Source organism: Caloenas nicobarica, chromosome 1 (genome assembly GCF_036013445.1).
Source record: "Caloenas nicobarica isolate bCalNic1 chromosome 1, bCalNic1.hap1, whole genome shotgun sequence".
Classification (NCBI taxonomy): Eukaryota; Metazoa; Chordata; class Aves; order Columbiformes; family Columbidae; genus Caloenas; species Caloenas nicobarica.
Genome location: NC_088245.1, coordinates 36653975 through 36671452, shown reverse-complemented (window position 1 = coordinate 36671452; position 17478 = coordinate 36653975). Strand labels below are relative to the sequence as shown.

At 43.3% G+C, this 17478-nt stretch overlaps 1 protein-coding gene across 2 annotated transcripts in view; it reads right to left on the bottom strand.

Moving 5' to 3' along the window:
* The window catches only part of SRGAP1 (SLIT-ROBO Rho GTPase activating protein 1), a 143857-nt gene extending 126609 nt beyond the window's left edge, over positions 1–17248 (bottom strand). The window contains exon 1 of one of the 2 annotated variants that reach the window (XM_065631098.1): positions 17029–17248. In XM_065631098.1, coding sequence (XP_065487170.1) covers positions 17029–17095 — 67 coding nt within the window. In that variant the 5' untranslated portion in view covers positions 17096–17248. The remainder of the gene's footprint in view (positions 1–17028) is intronic. The other variant, XM_065631089.1, reaches the window with a different exon arrangement.
* Between the last annotated feature and the right edge of the window lie 230 nt (positions 17249–17478).

The following is a 17478-nucleotide window of genomic DNA, read 5'->3' as shown; positions in this document are numbered from 1 at the left end:
CAGGATTTGTACTACCACACATGAGACTTTGCATTCAACTCAAAATAAATGCAAAACTTACTTTTCCAGCTCAGCTTTTTGTAGGGAACCTGCAGACGTGAGCCTGTGGCTGAGCTATTTATCCTGCACAATGATAAAAGAAGCACGATACCCACATCACCTGTAAATTCCACAGATGCGAGCCACTGAATACAACAGTGTCGAGCCTCTTAACATCTTCCTGTTATAAATTTGCAGACGGCTATTGAAATGGTGGGGTGCAGTTCTGTTTGGGAGAATAATACACAGCTCCTAAGGGAAATGCCTTACAGACCCTTGTTCATCTCTTGACCAAGCATATTACCTTCCCACACATTCCAAGGACACACGAGTGTGCATTCAGGAATGGGACAGCATCTGCAACCTGTCCCCAGCCACACAACGTGGTGCACACATATCCTGATGAAGTGACATGCATTTGAGGTCACAAGATGACAGTATATCTAGTCACAACAGAAGGAGGGGGTGTAGGGCTGCAAGGAAGTGGGGCAGAAAGCAAGATCTTGGCCACCAGAGACACAAAAAAAAAAAAAAAAAAATCATTGTAATAATAACTTGTTCCACAGCTTGCTCCAAAGTCCTACTGGGAGCAGCTCTCTGGATGGAGGCAATTCTGATAAACTGGGTCTGCTGTATGGTCCACAGGCTGGCTATGTTTGTTCAAGGCTAGAGAGTGTAGATTAGGGATTCAAGGGAGGGAGGGATTCATTAGGGATTCAAGGACTTGCATTAACAGTAGAAAAAACAAACAAACAAACAAAACCACAAAAAAACCAAAACCAAACCAAAACCCACCACTTTCTGGTTAGTGATCCATGTTTTATCCACACACATACACACACAATGTTCAGCAGCACTATCCTGTCATCAAGACACTTTTTCTATGACAATGTTTAGGGAAATAGCATGACATATCTGCAAAGCAATTCAGCAAACTTCTTTGAAATATGAACTCCAATGTTTTTTTAATATTAACACAACTTTTGTTCATGAGGAAAAAAAAAATCATTCTTTTCGTTCAATCTTCTATGGAACCTTCATCCCATCAATATTGCAGTTTCACAGCTAAACATATTAATAGGTTCATAAATATTCAGATTATGTAATAAAGACTGAAAGCAGCCGATAAAATGCTGTTAACATTCATTTACAGCAGCTGGGAAGGCCCTGCCAAATGTTGTTTTACATAACAGGTCGTGACGCTCTGACTGCATTAAGCTTTCTGATCACTCTTCCTTTATCTGCTGTGATTTTGAACACAATATGAGACAGCATAGATGAACCAATGGATTTAGAAACCCTTTCAAGCACACTAACATTTCAAAGATTTAGAAGACTAAAATATCAAAAAATATCTTTGTGGTTACTGTGTTTGTGCTTTTGCATTTTATAGTGCAGACATGAAAGCAGCATTCACATCATTTATCTTCATTAGTTCCACAATTCAGTGCCTCCAATAAATTTCAAAAGTGAGTTTATTTTATTGTACCAAACTTCAGTTATGCTATACGCAAAAAAGGAAAACACTCGGTAAATTGAAAATATCTCCACTACAGTTTTCACAAGGCATCGTGAGTACTACTGAAACGTTCTATAATGTGCATAATCCTGTCCTCAACCTACATTAATTTATCTTGAGAGTTGCCTCCGAATCAAGTGACAGTTCTTGCTTTGCTTCAGTATATTCTGCATTAGATTTCCTTTGTTTCAGAACAGTCTCTGCTACACTTAAGCAGTCAGGATTCCCCAAGCATGGGTCAGATCCTACAAGCTCCCAGGCAAGCATCAGCCAGGCACGTGGACTGTGGGACTCGGTCAGAATGTTTTACTGTAAAAAACGATGACTCACAGCTTGATTCATTCATTTCGCATATTTCCATGCCAAAATTAAGCCCAGTCCTGCAGACGTTTACAGAGATTAGTGGCCCTAGGAAGGTTAAGAGCTCTGGCGAGGTCAACAAATTCATGTGTGTGAAGTAAACAGGGCTGTGCGTAACAGGACACACACGGCAGCTACTGCACTGCTTGTAAAAGCAACAGCACTTCATTCATCCCTCCAGCCCTGCATCCGTTAGCGACTATTCAGACCACTGAATACATTACAAAGCCCAATGCTTTGACTGACTCAAATTTTACAGCAGTGGGTCTCCAGCTTTTTCTGTAGCTCATTAGAGGGAATTGACATGTCTATACACAACCAAGGAGGTTCAGCAGCACTTCCCAGCTCCAGCTCCACCACAGCCATGTGGGGCACAGCTTCAGCAAGGGCCACCTCACCACTTGGGAAACCACAAGCTAAAGTAAAGGAGACCTGACTAATTCCCAGATGTTGGCAAAAATCGTAGCCATTACAGGAAAAATAAAATTCATGAAGGGAAACACCAGTTTCATTAATACTCATTCAGCGTTGTGAAATCTGCATCAAATTACAAGGAATGCAGTACTTGGATTTTGAGTTAGGCTGCCCTCAGTCACTTCTGGAGACTCTTGACAGTGCTTTCAGTCACCTGAAATTAAGATCTTTCTTCACATTAAATTGAGTGCTCTTGCACAAGTTAGAACAGAGTCTTGTCCCAGCCTTGGAGAAGCAAATACCAAAAGTGTTTTCTTTTCACTATATCAGGTCTATTTGCACAAGAACTACAGAAGAGGTGTACCTTCCCAAAATCAGAGACTCCTGAGATGACATTCAAAGGGGCAATTCCAAGGTTATAAACACACTGTAACAGGACTAATGCCTCATATGATCCTAATATCAGGTTTGAATCCCCACAGCACTATACAACATGCAAGTTGTAACTTAAAAATCTCTCTTTCAGAGCATCTTGCAAATACACCTACAAGCAAGGGGGAGGCTCCTTGACTAGAGGTAGTTATCATAGCTAATCCCATGATCTCACACACCACTGATATCTTATCAACTGAGAAAAAGGTACTTACAGAGATGCTATATTAAAAAAAAATCTGGAATTAAATTTAATTTAAAATATCCTTACACAAGCAATACTAAGAAAATAAAAAGCCACATAATGTAAACAGTATGTGCTCTGCAAGTCAGATGTTACAACTCAGAAAACAACAGGTTACATATAAATACTTAAAGTTCGGGAACTGAAGTTTCTATTAAGTTTTCACATATATTCTATCTCCTTATTCACAGCATCTTTAGCAAGCTTATAAGCATCTTCTTATCCACTAGGAACTCCTACTGATTCAGGATGCATTAGCTATTCATTTAATACAACATTCAATTACAATTTTTTAAAAAAGTAATCAAATGAACAGCTAGGTTAATAATTAATGGGTAACCGAGTGGAGTACAGTACAGAACTAAGCACAAGCTATTACTTTCAACACAAAATATGCCAGTGCACAAACTTGGAAACATACATACCTGGAGGGTCTTCTTAAATCCCCTTTTTAAATTGAGTTGAAAAGAATTTTGACATTTCCACAATTTCCATCTTCTTGCCTGATTCTGAGCTACGATATTTTGCATACAGCTGTTCAAACAACCTGACTCCACCATTCGGCTCAAGTAGCACAAGTAAAGAATAGGCATGTTAATACACGCAAGTAAAGCCCAATATCTAAAAAGTACCTTGGCTGTTAGAGGTATTGTCTGTGTCCTCCAAAACAATTCTGCAAGGGAAGTAACCTGATCAACTGCCATGACGGATAAAGAGTTCCCTCTTCTTACAGCTATATTAATGCACTGTAATCATTCACCTCTAGCCACTAAACCCCAAAACATTCACTGTTGTTTGACTAACAACTGCAGGCTTGCCTCAGTAATATTTGCAGAGGCGCTCCCTTTCTTTCCTCCTGAAATATCAGTTGAGATAATTTTTCCACCCTGAAAAAAACGCACCCTACTCTTCACAGATATGAAATAAGTCAGGAGTATTTGCAGAGTAAGTTCCTGGTGGCTGCAATGAAAGCTGTGAATTTGCAACTCAGGCAACTGGAGAGCAGAATCCCCATGGGACAGAAGACTGAATATGTTGTGCGAATGGAGTGCTGCAGGAAGAGCCATCAGAGCAAAGATTCATGCAAAGAAACATTCATACATGTACTTTTCAAATAACTCTGAACAATTTTTTTTTTCATAGATTTTTCTGCCAAACTAGAGGCAATCTGCCAAAAACTGCCTTAAATGCTGGCAGGGCGTTAAAATTAAAAATCAATACAAAGGAAAGGGTTGGGGTTTTTTTTCTGTATGCTGTATGACCACATGTAATGAATAAATAAGGTATCCTCTGAATACTTGCCCCTCTGGATTAATAAAGTAAGTGTTCTTAATTGAGAATGGTCACACAAGTATGTCAGTCCTACAGCCCTCCCCCTTCTCCATTTCTTTAAAAAAGAAGTAGAGCAGGAACCTACACTTGCTGGAATATATAGTGAGACCTGTATCTCTCAGCTGACTGCTCTAACTACCAGGCAAAGGCTTCATAATCACTCTATAAATAATTAAATATTCATTAAGTCTGGAGAAAAAGCAGAGTAACTTCAACAAACAAAAAACCAGGAAGACTTGTCCTCTTGTTCTCAGAGCAATCATTTGCAAGGTGGAAGAGCTGGATCCATGACACAATTTTGAGTAATATAAAGGCAGCAAGGTATGAAACCAGACTCCTAGTGCAAATGCTCTGATCACTAGGAAGGATGCACTGATCAGATTCTTTATGTCGCAATATCACACATATTTCTGCATGGCTCAGCAAAAGAAACTAACATTTTTAGGTCTTCTCTGGTGGCAAGTCAGACGACATCAGCATGGATGAGGTTAGCACTTATCTCTTGCCTCTGCCAGCTGGAGGCAAGGCAGTTGCTGGTCTATAAATAAGGAAACTATGTGAGAGAGATGCTGTGTTTCAAATTATAACTCCTGCAAACAGTCTGCAGAATAAACATGTAGGCCAGTACATGCAGTCGCATAAACATACCCACAGACACCTCTGAAGTGAGACAGCAGCCAAAGGGGAACTAAACATGGCATCTGAAAGGCAAACACAGGAGTTAAGAGTTCTTTTATGGATTTAATCCCATGGGTTATTTTTCACCCTAAGCCTCTTTGACTCCATATGGAATAGTGTGAGAACTGCTGTTGTAGCCTGAAAGTCTGTTCTCTCAGGGCTGAGCAGAGACCTCCCTTGTTACACAGAGACCACCCTGCAAGCACCGGGGAATGACACAGAGCTATGCTGAACTGGATGGTGGGACACCAGACCGGTATGTGCTTGGTATCTCCTTGAACAGTCCCTCTGTCAGCCCATCCCCTCTCACCAGTAACCTGCTACTTTGAGAGTCAGGGTGGTACATACTGGAGGAAATACATTTTGGCTCTTATTTTCATTGATTTTTGCCCTTTTGATATGAAGAAAGAACGCTTCCTTGCTCAGCATTGTCAAACTAGTTATGAGAGATTGCCCAGAGAGGTTTCCCAGAGATGTTCTGAAAGACAGGCAAAAGCTGCTAAGCAAATTTTGCACACATTAGCTAAGTGGCCTTTGGTGGTCAGAGTTATCACAGAATCGCATAATAGTTTGGGTTGGAAGGGACCTTCAAAGGTCATCTAGTCCAACCCCCTGCAATGAGCAGGGACATCTTCAACTAGATCAGGTTGCTCAGAGCCCCGTCCAGCCTGGCCTTGAATGTTTCCAGGGATGGGGCATCTGCCACCTCTCTGGGCAACCTGGGCCAGTGTTTTAGCACCCTCACTGTAAAAAATTTCTTCCTCATGTTCAGCCTGCATCTCCCCTCCTTTAGTTTAAAACCATCACCCCTTGTCCTATTGTAACACGCCCTGCTAAAAAGTGTGTTGCCATCTTTCTTACAGGCCTCTCTTAAGTACTAAAAGGCCACAATAAGGTCTCCCTGGAGCCTTCTCTTCCCAAGGCTGAACAACCTCAACTCTCCCAGCCCGTCATCACAAGAGACATGTTCCAGCCCTCTGATCATCTTGGTGGCCTCCTCTGGGCCCTCTCCAACAGGCCCATGTCTTTCATGTACTGAGGGCTCCAGAGGTGGACACGGGACTCCAGGTTGGGGTCTCCTTCCTCTTTCACCAGCCTCTCAGTCCTACACGCCTCATTGCAGCCTAGTGCAACACACATAAACTTCACCAGATCTTTTCTATCCATAAAAGCAGTCTCATAAGGAAAAGGCGCTCCGGTTTTCTGCATGTGGGTACAGTCAGCCAAAGCCACACATAATTCAGTATTCACTTCCACTTGTTCTGCTGTGTTAGCAGGTAGAAGCAGCACCAGAGCCCTGTTCAAATACAGACTGTTTTTCTTGTCCACAGTTTTGTCATTAACATCTTTGTATTTTTCTTTACTTAAAGTATCAGAGACATCTCCACAGGACTAGATATTGTGCCTCCCTTAGGTGCCTTTATTCAGAATGGTTGTCATGATAATGCATTAAAACCTTGGCAAAAGACACCTGAAGCAGGAAGAAGTCTCAAGGGAAGGCTGGAGGAAAAACAAAAAAACCCCTAACTCTCACACCAAATAACCTCTCAGGCCCAACAGAAACCTGAAAAAGTAACATTTTATTCCATTTTCACAATTTATAGGTTCTGGCTTAAACAAGTTTGTTGACAGAGAGCCGTCCGTCCGTCCAGACTCCAGTGAAGGTCAGTAACTTACGTCAGGTACAAGGAACAGGCTGGTTCGAGATGCTCCTGGATGCTTGTCTCTCAAGAAGGCCACACGATCGAGTTTGCGAGGGGTGGTGTACTCCACCATCCCACACGTAAAGTTAAAAGACAGCAGTGAGAGCACTGCTTAAGCAGCACAGGATCTGACCCACGGCTACAACATCATGGCATCAGAAGTGGCTGGCAATTAAAAGATTACAATGCAGGGGACAATAATCCGATGAGCTCAGAGGCTGCTCACAGCAGGCTGCCGGGGCAGAGGTGATGCCGGGCACGCACGACAGCCCTCGCTGCTGCCAGGCTCCTGTGCAGCACCCCGGGAGGAGAGGAGCCCCCAGAACATGGGGACCCGTTACCTGCACCGGGCTCCCTCATCTCTGCTGCACAAGGGACCTTCTCTGGCTCTGCACGTGGTTGTGACTTCAGTGCAAGGGTATCTGAGGAGATTATCGCATCTGTTCTATTTTCTGTCATGACATTAAGAATCTCACTAATTTTATGCACCACTACTTGGATATTAGGGAGACACAAATACTTGAAGGCAGTCTTAAAAAAGGCACATAAATGCACACAACCTTATTACACTGAGTCATAACCTCAAGTAGCCTGTTGGGCAAAGACAGCATAGTTGTCAAGTTCTTAACTTAAATCAAGTTCTTAAACATACCAGTTAACCATTTGCAACACAAACCAAACAAGCTAGCCTTCCACTACACAGGTTGTTCTTCATGGAGCTGACGTTATTTATGCCAAGAATGCAGAGACACCAATTTCCCACATGCAGAAGGCATCTATGAACAAGAGGTTATATACTTCCATTTCTATTAATCATCAAATTAGTGATTTACAAGAAGAAAAGCATGCTGTGCCATCTAAATGCTTACAACAACCTTGGTGTGTCAAGTATCCTGTAAACAGGGTGAAAACCTTTTTTCTTTTTAATATACCTTTTGAATGCCTGCATAAATATTGTCAAAGGAATAAGAGTAACTTCATGCCTATCATCTCAGTCGCAGCATGTTTTGGTACAGAGGCTTGTACTGCAGGGTACCTAGCAAGCAAGGAGAACCACGCATAGGGGCACTAGATAGCTGCCTGACACAGTGCCCTGAACTACCAGGAATATAAAACTTTAAGGAAAGGGACTGTGTGGATGATCAAGTCTAGCTTGCTGTTATCAAAGGAATCCTATTGTATACTTTTTCCTAGAAGATTTTTTACTGAATAGTCATCATCTTAAAAAAAAAAAAAGTTAGTGACAAAAGGCTAAAGTGGTTTCTTTTTTTTTTTTAGCAGAAAAAGTAGAATAATAGATCTTCTTGTTCTATAAAATAAAAAAAATAATTAAGTGACTTGTAATTGTTTCAATTTGTCTATTACTTTCCAGAACAGTAACTTAATTGTTGACTTTTGGTTCAGATGCCTGTTCATCTTGGTATTGAATGAACAGTTATTTTATCTTGCCTCTGATCTAATGCTTTAGATTGTTTATCCTCTCTCCTCTTAAAAAAGAGGCAGAGGGTAAAAGAAGAGAACAGCAAGGCTCGTAAGAAGACAGGCTGTTGAAAGAACAGAGCCATACAAGAGCTATCACTGAATTTTATTAGACTTCTGCTGTACTCTGTAAACATGAGCAGATTCCTCCGATTTTCAGGAAGCAGATACTCTTGAACTGGCTAGAACAGAAGAGGCTGGTTTCTTTTACCATATGAAAGAATGTACACTGGAAAGTGAAAGGGGATCGGCATATCTCCTTATTTAGTTTAACACAGAGACAGAGCAATGCCAAAACGGTGCATCATTCCACTTCTGAGACCTCGGAAGAAACAAGTCAAAGCAGTATCTCGAAGACTCCCAACACATGACAGCACCGATGGTCTTCTAGCAGATCTTAACACGTGGAGTAATTCAGATGAGTAAGCACTGAGTCAGTTAAGGAGTCTGGACAGTCCATTTACATGAATCTGCAGCAGTCAGTTATGTCTCCCACAACGGCTAATTATGTAAAGGGTCACAGTCACAATCATTGCTTCCTGGAAGTCATCATCCAGTAAGCCAGCTGCATTTGCTTCTTATTCACAACATAGTTAAGAAGAAATACTACACCATAAATGTTCTAATTATATTTTTGTAACTTCTATTTCACAATTAAAAAAAAAAGTCTAGTATATTTCGAGAATGTTTTGCTTAATATGCTAATACAGATCTCTTGCGTGATTGTCAGCACTTCTACACCTGTAATGGGAAGTCTCAGGAGGTTGCAACTGAAACCCAAACAGGTTTTATTGGTCAATAATAGAAAACAAAGTTAACAGGGATATTCTAACTGATGAATGCATAATCATACTTCTAAGTAAGTTCTACTGAAACCTTTCCTAGAAAAATGATAGACAAAGTTGGAGTTTTTTTTCCCTTCTCACCTCTCTGTAATTTAAAGCAACCCCCTAGATGCCATGATCAAGGTAAATGCAGATCAAGTACCCACAGACCTTCAGAGGGACTGCATTAAAGCCAGATCAACTGTACTGTCCTGCACTGGATAGAGTTAGAAGTTAATGACACAGGTCAGCCTTAATTCATTTCACAGATAAGATTATTACAGAGCCAAATCATAAAGCATACCCTTTCTCCACAGCATTTTCTGAGAGCATTAAGTGGTTTTGCTGGTGTTTATTTTGTAGAGATTTTTCTGACATAGGAGGCCGAGCCCTTTTCTTGCCCAAATGTTTCAAGTGAAAGACTATGAAGAGCACATTATCTTTCTACCTGCAACACCTATCAACATGCATCTACAGCTGGGATGATTTTATTGTGCCAACCATGAACTAAAACAACTGTTTTCTCCTTCTAGAGAAGATAAACTGTTCATTATAATGTTTGCACTCACTGACTAGCAGAGAGTAATACAAAGTCATGGCCATGCCCATATACAAGCCAGTTCTTGGAAACAGAACATTAGATTTCCTTGGGGTTATTTCCAAAACATTCTTCATTTTCCATAAAGAGATTGCATCTCCATCTCAGGATTTATCAAATGGTCACCTTGAGATCAACTCCAGGTTTCCAGTGGGTTGTATGATGCAGTATTGAATACTGCACCTTGAAATCCATATAGGTATATGCTTGAGAAATAGTGACATGAACAGAGTAGAGGGAAGTGGCTGTTGAAGATATTTTCCTTGCGCAGTTACTAAGCCATAGCTAACAGAAAATGGCTTGAGAATACCAGTGTTTTGCCTGGACAAAAGGAATTAATGGGTAGAGCATCAGTAAAACATAATACACCACCTTTAGCCTACCAGGTGGCTGTAACTGACTTGTGACACACTTCTATATCTGCCAGAAGATAACTTCCACAAACTGCAGAACACAGTGGATTCCTGAGGAAGTGGTGCCTCAGGATTACCGCTGCCATTACAACACATCAAAGTGAATTGTTTGTCCTAGAGCACTCCCATAGGACCGAGCCACCACACAAGCTGCCTGAACAGCCAGCAGTTGTTTAACTCTTGGAAACAAAGGAAAAAGCGCAGTGATAACCAACTCCTTTGGTTTTGGTGCCAGATATAGTCTTGGTAATGTAAAACACATGCATCAAGCAGCCTTCCTGTGCAGACAGCTCTGCCTCTTACCCAGGGACAGTCCTATGCTCTCAGCAATGGCCCTCTGTGCTTCAGCCCAAATACCTGCTACTGCACAGCCCACCAGCCTCATCCCTGTCAGCGGCACACAAGCCACGATGCCAGACATTGCACCTCCAACCACCGCCTCCAGTTTTCAGCTGTTGCTCTACATCCGTATGCATGCATACATACATACCCCCACAATCTCTTGAACCTCAGGGTATTTGGCACGGTGCCTGAGACACAAGAAGTGAGGAAGGAAAAGACATAGAGCAGTCTCAGGCAGAACAGGCTATTCATGACTCACAGCTCCCGGACTGACCGGCACAGAGCGAGGTCAGCCAGCATGGCCTCGGAGGTGGCCAGTGCTTGATCGGATCAGCCCCGAGAGCTCCAAGCAGAGAGCACAGCGGGGTCCCAGGACGGCTGGGTCAGTAACTGCTGGGTGGGAGAAGCCAGTGACAGAGGAAACGCTGCCACAGGACCAAAGCCTGCAGGGAGCAGAGGGGGCAGCACGGGGGGCACGAGGGACCCTAGTTATACATTTAGACTAACCGCTCACACCAAAAAAAAAACCAAACCCCCATACTCCAAAGCCTATTTTGCTCCGTGAAAGCCGAGCAGTAAGAGTAGATTAGGCTCTAATAGGGATTAATACAAGTTAAGGTAGCACTAATTTCCACTAGGGAGACCAGAAAGGTTAGACGTGAGTCGTGTGACAGCTGGATGTAGCAGCGGCTTGGAAAAAAGGTAAAGGGAAAACCAAACACCACATGAGCCTACATTGACACTCGCCTGGCTCCATTTGTGCTCTCCCCCACATCCAGTCCTGTCCGAAACGGACATTAGAAGTGCTGCACTGTCAAGCCATGGTCAGTGATTTCTAACAGGCTGTGTAATGGTCAGCAGGGGATTTCTTATCCAGTCTCAACAGCACTGACCCACTTTTCTCCAGTGCTACCATCCATCACTTCTGACTGACAAGGAGACCAGTTTTCACAAAAGGCAAAATGTAACTCAAGCAAAGTTTGAGGCAGAAAACGAGATGAAATTTGGATCCCATTCTGTCTTACTACAGCCATTTCAAAGCTGTAAGTTTAATTTTATTAGCAACCAGGACTTCACTTCATAAAAAAAGTGACCAATAAAAGATAATGGCAGGAAATTAAATGAACCTTAGAATGATTTAGAGCATTGCTCTGCAACAGTGAAACCACACAGAAAGTATGCCTGGAAAGGAAAAAAAGCCCCAAAAAAGTGATCATAAAAGGATCCAAGCTGCTTCAGAGGCAAGTTAAAGCCTTCTTAGAGATGAACAAAAGAAATGCAGGTATACACAAAACATACACATTAAATATGCACTATGATCGCCATATTGCCAGAAAGAAGTATTGGTCAGACAATTCAAGTATTGCTCACCCTTTCAAGTGTGGTACAGCAATTAGGACTTTATTCACCTTCGGATTAAATAAAATAATACATGTAGTTTCACTGTAGTGCTGGAAGACCAGCTGCAGTGTGTGATCAAACCAGGGAAAAAAGTCTACTTTCCTGACTGTTGGCCATATTTTCAAAAAGGTACAAAGAAAAGGCTTTTTTTTTTCCCTTTAATTATATAAGAAGACTATGAGGACAAACCTCTGAAGTTCCTCAATCATGATCTTTGGGAAGCAGGCTTTTTGTAGCGCTCCCCCCACTCCCAAAATAATTTGGTGCACAGTACTGAACTAAAACAAGTTCCTTAGTTTTCATTCCAAGAAAGCTGTGTGAAGAGTAATAGTACTGAATATACAGGTTAAAAAAAAATAACAATTTGTTCCGTTTATGACCGAACTATCTAAACCTGCAGATACCCCTTTCAGCTGCATAGCCAACTACAAACTCATTAACATTTACCTGGACAATTGAAGTTTGTACTCCAAAGGGAAGGATCAGAGAGCAGGAAGAAAGTAGTGGAAGAAAAAGGAACTACCCTTCATTAGCCTGTCTCTCAAACAACATGTAACTCCAGCTGAAAAACAACACAGAGAACAATACCCTTTCTGTATAAAACAAAAATCATCGTGGCCAAGTTCTGTGATCAGAAAAATTTCTACTGAACCACACTTGATAAACTTGAACTTTGGAAACCAGCATCTATTCACTAGAATTTTTTGAAATAACACTCGAGAATTTTCCATTACAAAGAGTCTTTTCAAAATAGTTATCAGATAACTTACTGAAACATCAAGCCAATTTGTATTTCAGAATTCAGCCTTTCCTCAGAGAGGCTTCTGTTGTTATTGTTTTGATTCCTGATCGTTTTAATCTGAGGTAAACTGAAATTCAGTTTCACACATTAGAATGTTCATTTTCCATAAAAATTAATTAGGCATTGTAATACAGTGTGATAACAAATTGTTTCTGGTGGAAAAGAGGAGTATTTTGTTCTGAAGACAACCACGCATATATTGATCTTAGGGAGGTGTCTCCCTTCTCAAAGCTGCTTTTGGGCTTATATTTCCACTCAGTGATTTCCAACTGGAAAATGAAGGTGGAAAGAGGAAGCATTTAAGCAGTTCTTCCCTCGGTTCTGTTCAGTTGGAGATGCAGCTGTGTAGGAAGGTCAAGAGACTGTTAAATTCTAGAGATCCTCAACAGTTCAGACCATGCAGAGGACATCACTGAACAGACAGGCCCAGATAATCATTCAGCACAATGCTTCCCTATTCAAAGCACATTTCTCCTGTGCATGGAAGGCCAGTTACAAGTCTTAAGGTAAACATGCCAGTTTAACACTTGAGTGATCTGAAAGCTATTGAGCAGCATCCCTGATCCTCTGCTACTACTACGCATTTCTTCTCCAGAGAGGTATATTTCTAAAGCGAGACAGGTATTCAAGATCTCACTAGCTCACTCTTAACCATACCTGAGATCCCCATGCGGACATCAGAGGGTGTTCTAGTATTTCTTTGCTACTGTGGATTGCTCAGTAACTTTATCAACAGATACTACTTTACGTTATCAGCAGTATCAAGGAGCAGCTGGTCCTCAGAATACAAAAGGCGGGATAATAACAGGCTACTATAGTCAATTGAGCTTTGAGTTAAGGAGTGCTGTGCATAAATCTAAGTTGGGTCACGTATCAGAAAGTTAATACTCAACTCCTAACTATACCACCAGTCTGTTGCTCATTTAAACAGGATTCCCTTTAGTCATATTCCCCAACCTAGTAGCAAGGCTGGTGGAAAACCTACCTCTAATGACTTCAGAGGGCCTATAAAATTATCACATTCTTCAGAAAAAACACATACAATTGATAGTCTGGATGATCAGAGATATTTTAAGCAGTGATTTTACTCAGTAATTCAATACAGCCTGCAGAAAGTCTACAAGGCACATTGCCCAAGTCGTTTTAACAATAATATAAATTGTTCCTCAGAACTGTCAAAATGTTCTTGAATAAACAAGCTCTTGATGTCTTTCCTAAAGCTTTTGAATTAGAAAGTGAAACATTTCTGAGAAGTAGGTGCTTCAGTAAAATTACCAAATAGCAAGGTCATACTGGAGCTCAAGTGTATCAAGATAGCTCACTTCCAAAGAGTAAGAGTTACAGAACCAAGCAATACTTCCCACACGCCTTTATGTCTATAAATTCAAGTGCCTATATCATCATAATACCCTTACATCCTCCAAAACAACGGGCATAGGTATCCACTTAGATCTAACCTCAGTATTAAGACACGCTTAAGAAATATCCTTCTGCTTTCTATGTGATGGGCAGGAAAGTGAACACAATTCCCTTACTGCGACAAATGGGATAGCTCTTAACAAAAGTTAGCCTGATGAACAGGGATGTTGGGAAAAAAAAAAAAAAAGCAGTAAGATGTTCTGCCCTACAAGTCAAGGCACTCCTTGCCTACTTCAGCTTGACAAAGAGGTAATATTTGCAGGCTTTCTACTGTTCCTGTATGACCTCCACCGAAGCAACAGCCAATCTGCTAAAAAGCCAACAACCAGCTTGCTAGAAGTTCAAGGAGAAGATGTCAGTTTACACCACCCAGGAACCAGGCAGAACAATTAACATCTGTTACTGCTTCCTATTTCAGGAGTTAAGAGCAGAAAAGCTATGTGAAGAATGGCACTGTTAAACCCTTATTTCCAAATATGGCACCATATACATACCCTAAAGGCCATGTACATTAGAGGCCCCTCTTTCTTCAGTATCAATATTGAGACATCTTATGACGGGATTTACAAATGCACACATCAATAGCATGGTTTCTGAATCGCTAACACTGGTGTTCAGCACGTTGGGCTCAATGCGGTCTCAAAACAAGGTAAGGGATATATGTGTTGTTACACTCCTTCACATGTGCTTGTCCAGAGGACCTCAAATGGCCAGTTTGCTGCCAAATTGTCCACATCCTTCAGGCAACTAAACATGTCAGCAGTGAGAAATCATCTAGCCATTGCAAACACCAAAAATCATAAGCAGCAAGAGCGTTTTGGCCACACCCTTTCTCCTATTCCAATGCATGAAACTGCAGGTAGTACACAGGGATCTGCATTTCCTATAATTATATTCACTGAAGTTACCTTGCTGGCTAACTAGGACTGATTCCTTAGCCCTTGACTCCCCCAATATCAAAAAGATTTTCAAGGTATCTCACAATGCTATCATTACTTTGTTATAGTACCACTGAGCCAGCATCAAGCAGAATGATGTCTTAGTACAGTCAGTTCTTGCCACCTGAAATACGATTGTAGTGATGCTTGTTAAAGAAAAAGAAGCTCTGGCTACAATTTCTAGCCCAGCATACTTTTTCAAACAGCTGCTAATCAACAATTCAAGAGAGGCAGTTGGGACCAGACACACCACAGACCACCACAAAGGAGCAAAGGCAAGTCAAAATTCCTACCAAGCTATGTTTACAAACACCACCTCCCTCTGCAATTACAATGGGAGACCATGACACCAAGAAGCCAGGTTACCAGAGATGCTTGCTACCTTAATTTTTGTTCTTTATGAAATAATTCTATATATGTAGCTGAAGGACACGGTATTTTTTTTCTTCATTATTCAAAAGAAAAGAGCAGCTTATACAGCAACTGCCTGTAGTGAATAAAAACTGAGGCCATAACAATCGTGTTAGGAGGAGGCAAAGAACAGCCTGCACACTCTGCAAAGAGCTGAAGATCTTGAGCATTTTTTCTGCTCAGTGATCAAGACAAATCTCCACCATCTCCACATGGAGGCTAGAAGCACCAGTCCTCCAAGGGCTCAATGGCAGTGAATCCACCAGCTACATGAGAGCTGTCTCAGCCCTGCCCATGTCAAACAGACTCTTGAAGCATGGCCTACCTGTCAGCTCAGAGAAGACCATCACTGCCCACCTGTCTGACACTTCTCTTATTTAAAGCCTAAATCTCTTTCTGGACACAAAAAGGCTTTCATTGGTGACAGGTATTTTTCACCAAAAGTTAAACTTAGGAGGAAGAGGACTCAAAAACTACCTGTTTCCTTTGTATAAGGAAAAAGAACAATGAAACCCCAAGCACTGTCATGAAAATCTGATGTCGCAGGATCAAGAGGAGAAAATACAGTGCAATTACATAAAGTCAATAAATCTTTGAACAGCTGTGCAGTGGTTACTCGCACCCTGTTTCAGACACCTTGGTCTGAAAGTCCCCAACCCTCGCCTGCGTGGGGCAGGAGGGCTCCCAAAGCCCACAGACCTGCGTGGGAACATGTTCCGTCTCTGGACAGAGACCACGGGCAGCATCAAGGAGGGTCCACACCAGGTACATCAAGACCACACCCACATCGTTTTAAGCAACAGAGTCCAGGTGTTGCAGAGCTTTTTAAATGCTGCATTTCAGGTTTGCACCCACCCTCGAAGCTTGGATTTATTGTAAGTTGTGTATTATGCAATATATTCCCCGACAGCATCCAGAAAAAAAGGATGTGCACTAAGAGACCCACACCCCGCTGCCCACGCCACTAGTTTCCCATCCTCTGTTCCACCCAAGACACTGGCAGAGAGCAAAACGCTGGGCGAGGAAACTCAAGGGTCTGGGAGCGCGGGTGGCTCCGGCCAGGGTCTGCCAGTGCTGTCCTTGGCACAATAGTTGGATGCGATACAGCCGGGCAACGCAAGGCTGAAATACTTGCTGGGATGGCTGAAAGGGCTCACTCAATAGTCAAGGATGATTCTTTCTTAGCCATCGTCCACAGCACAGCACAGAAACTACAGCCCTGAGGGGAGGGTGGGGGACACCAGCCATGTGCCTTAAAAAAGGGGCATGGCTTACTATTGTCTACCTCCTCAGTTTAACTGCCAAGCCTTTATTTTTTTAATCCCCCCCTCTCCAATGTTACAGAAGCCGGTGGAGGAAGGGAAGGTGCTCTGCCGAGGCCAGGCAGCTGACAACGGCCGCAGCTGCCGCCCGGCCCCAGCCCCCGCCGGCCACTCACACAAACCGGTGCTGCCCGGAGGGGGGGGGGCAGCGGCCGCCGCCCCCTCCCCGCTCCCCTCCACCGCCGCCCCGAAGTTCAGGCACCAGGGACCGCCCGGCCGGCGGTGGCGGCGGGGCCGGGCTCGGCCGGCCGCAGCCGGGGGAAGGGGCGGGCAGGGCGGCCGGCCCGCCGCGGGGGCTCTCCCCGCCGCCGCCCTCCCCCCGCGCCCCGGAGCCCGGGGAGGCGCCTCCCGCGCTTACCTTTCACTTGACTTTCATACTCCGCTATAATCTCTTTGTCCTTTTTGAATCTGCTCGGGGTTGACATTATCCACTTGCTTCTTCCCCTTCTTCGCCTTGTTTTAAATTATTATTATTAATTACTATTATTTTTCTGGAGGGGCTCCCAAGTTCTACCGGATGGCCACAAGCCCGAGCGAGCGCGGCGGCCGGGGCGGCTGGCCCCGCGGGAGCGCCGCCGGCACCGGAGGCAGCGGGGCGGGGACGCGGCGATCAGACTAACCCCGGCGCGGGCACCATCGCCTCCAGTCACCGCTGCCGGCAGCAACGCGGTCCGCGGCCCGAGGCCGCCGCAGGGCGGGGCGGCGGAGGAGCTGCCGCTGGCCGCGGGGCACCCGCTTCCACTAGGCGAGGGCGGGGGCCCGGCGGCTGCGCCCCACCATTGTTATCTGTCCGCACGCACCCGGGAGC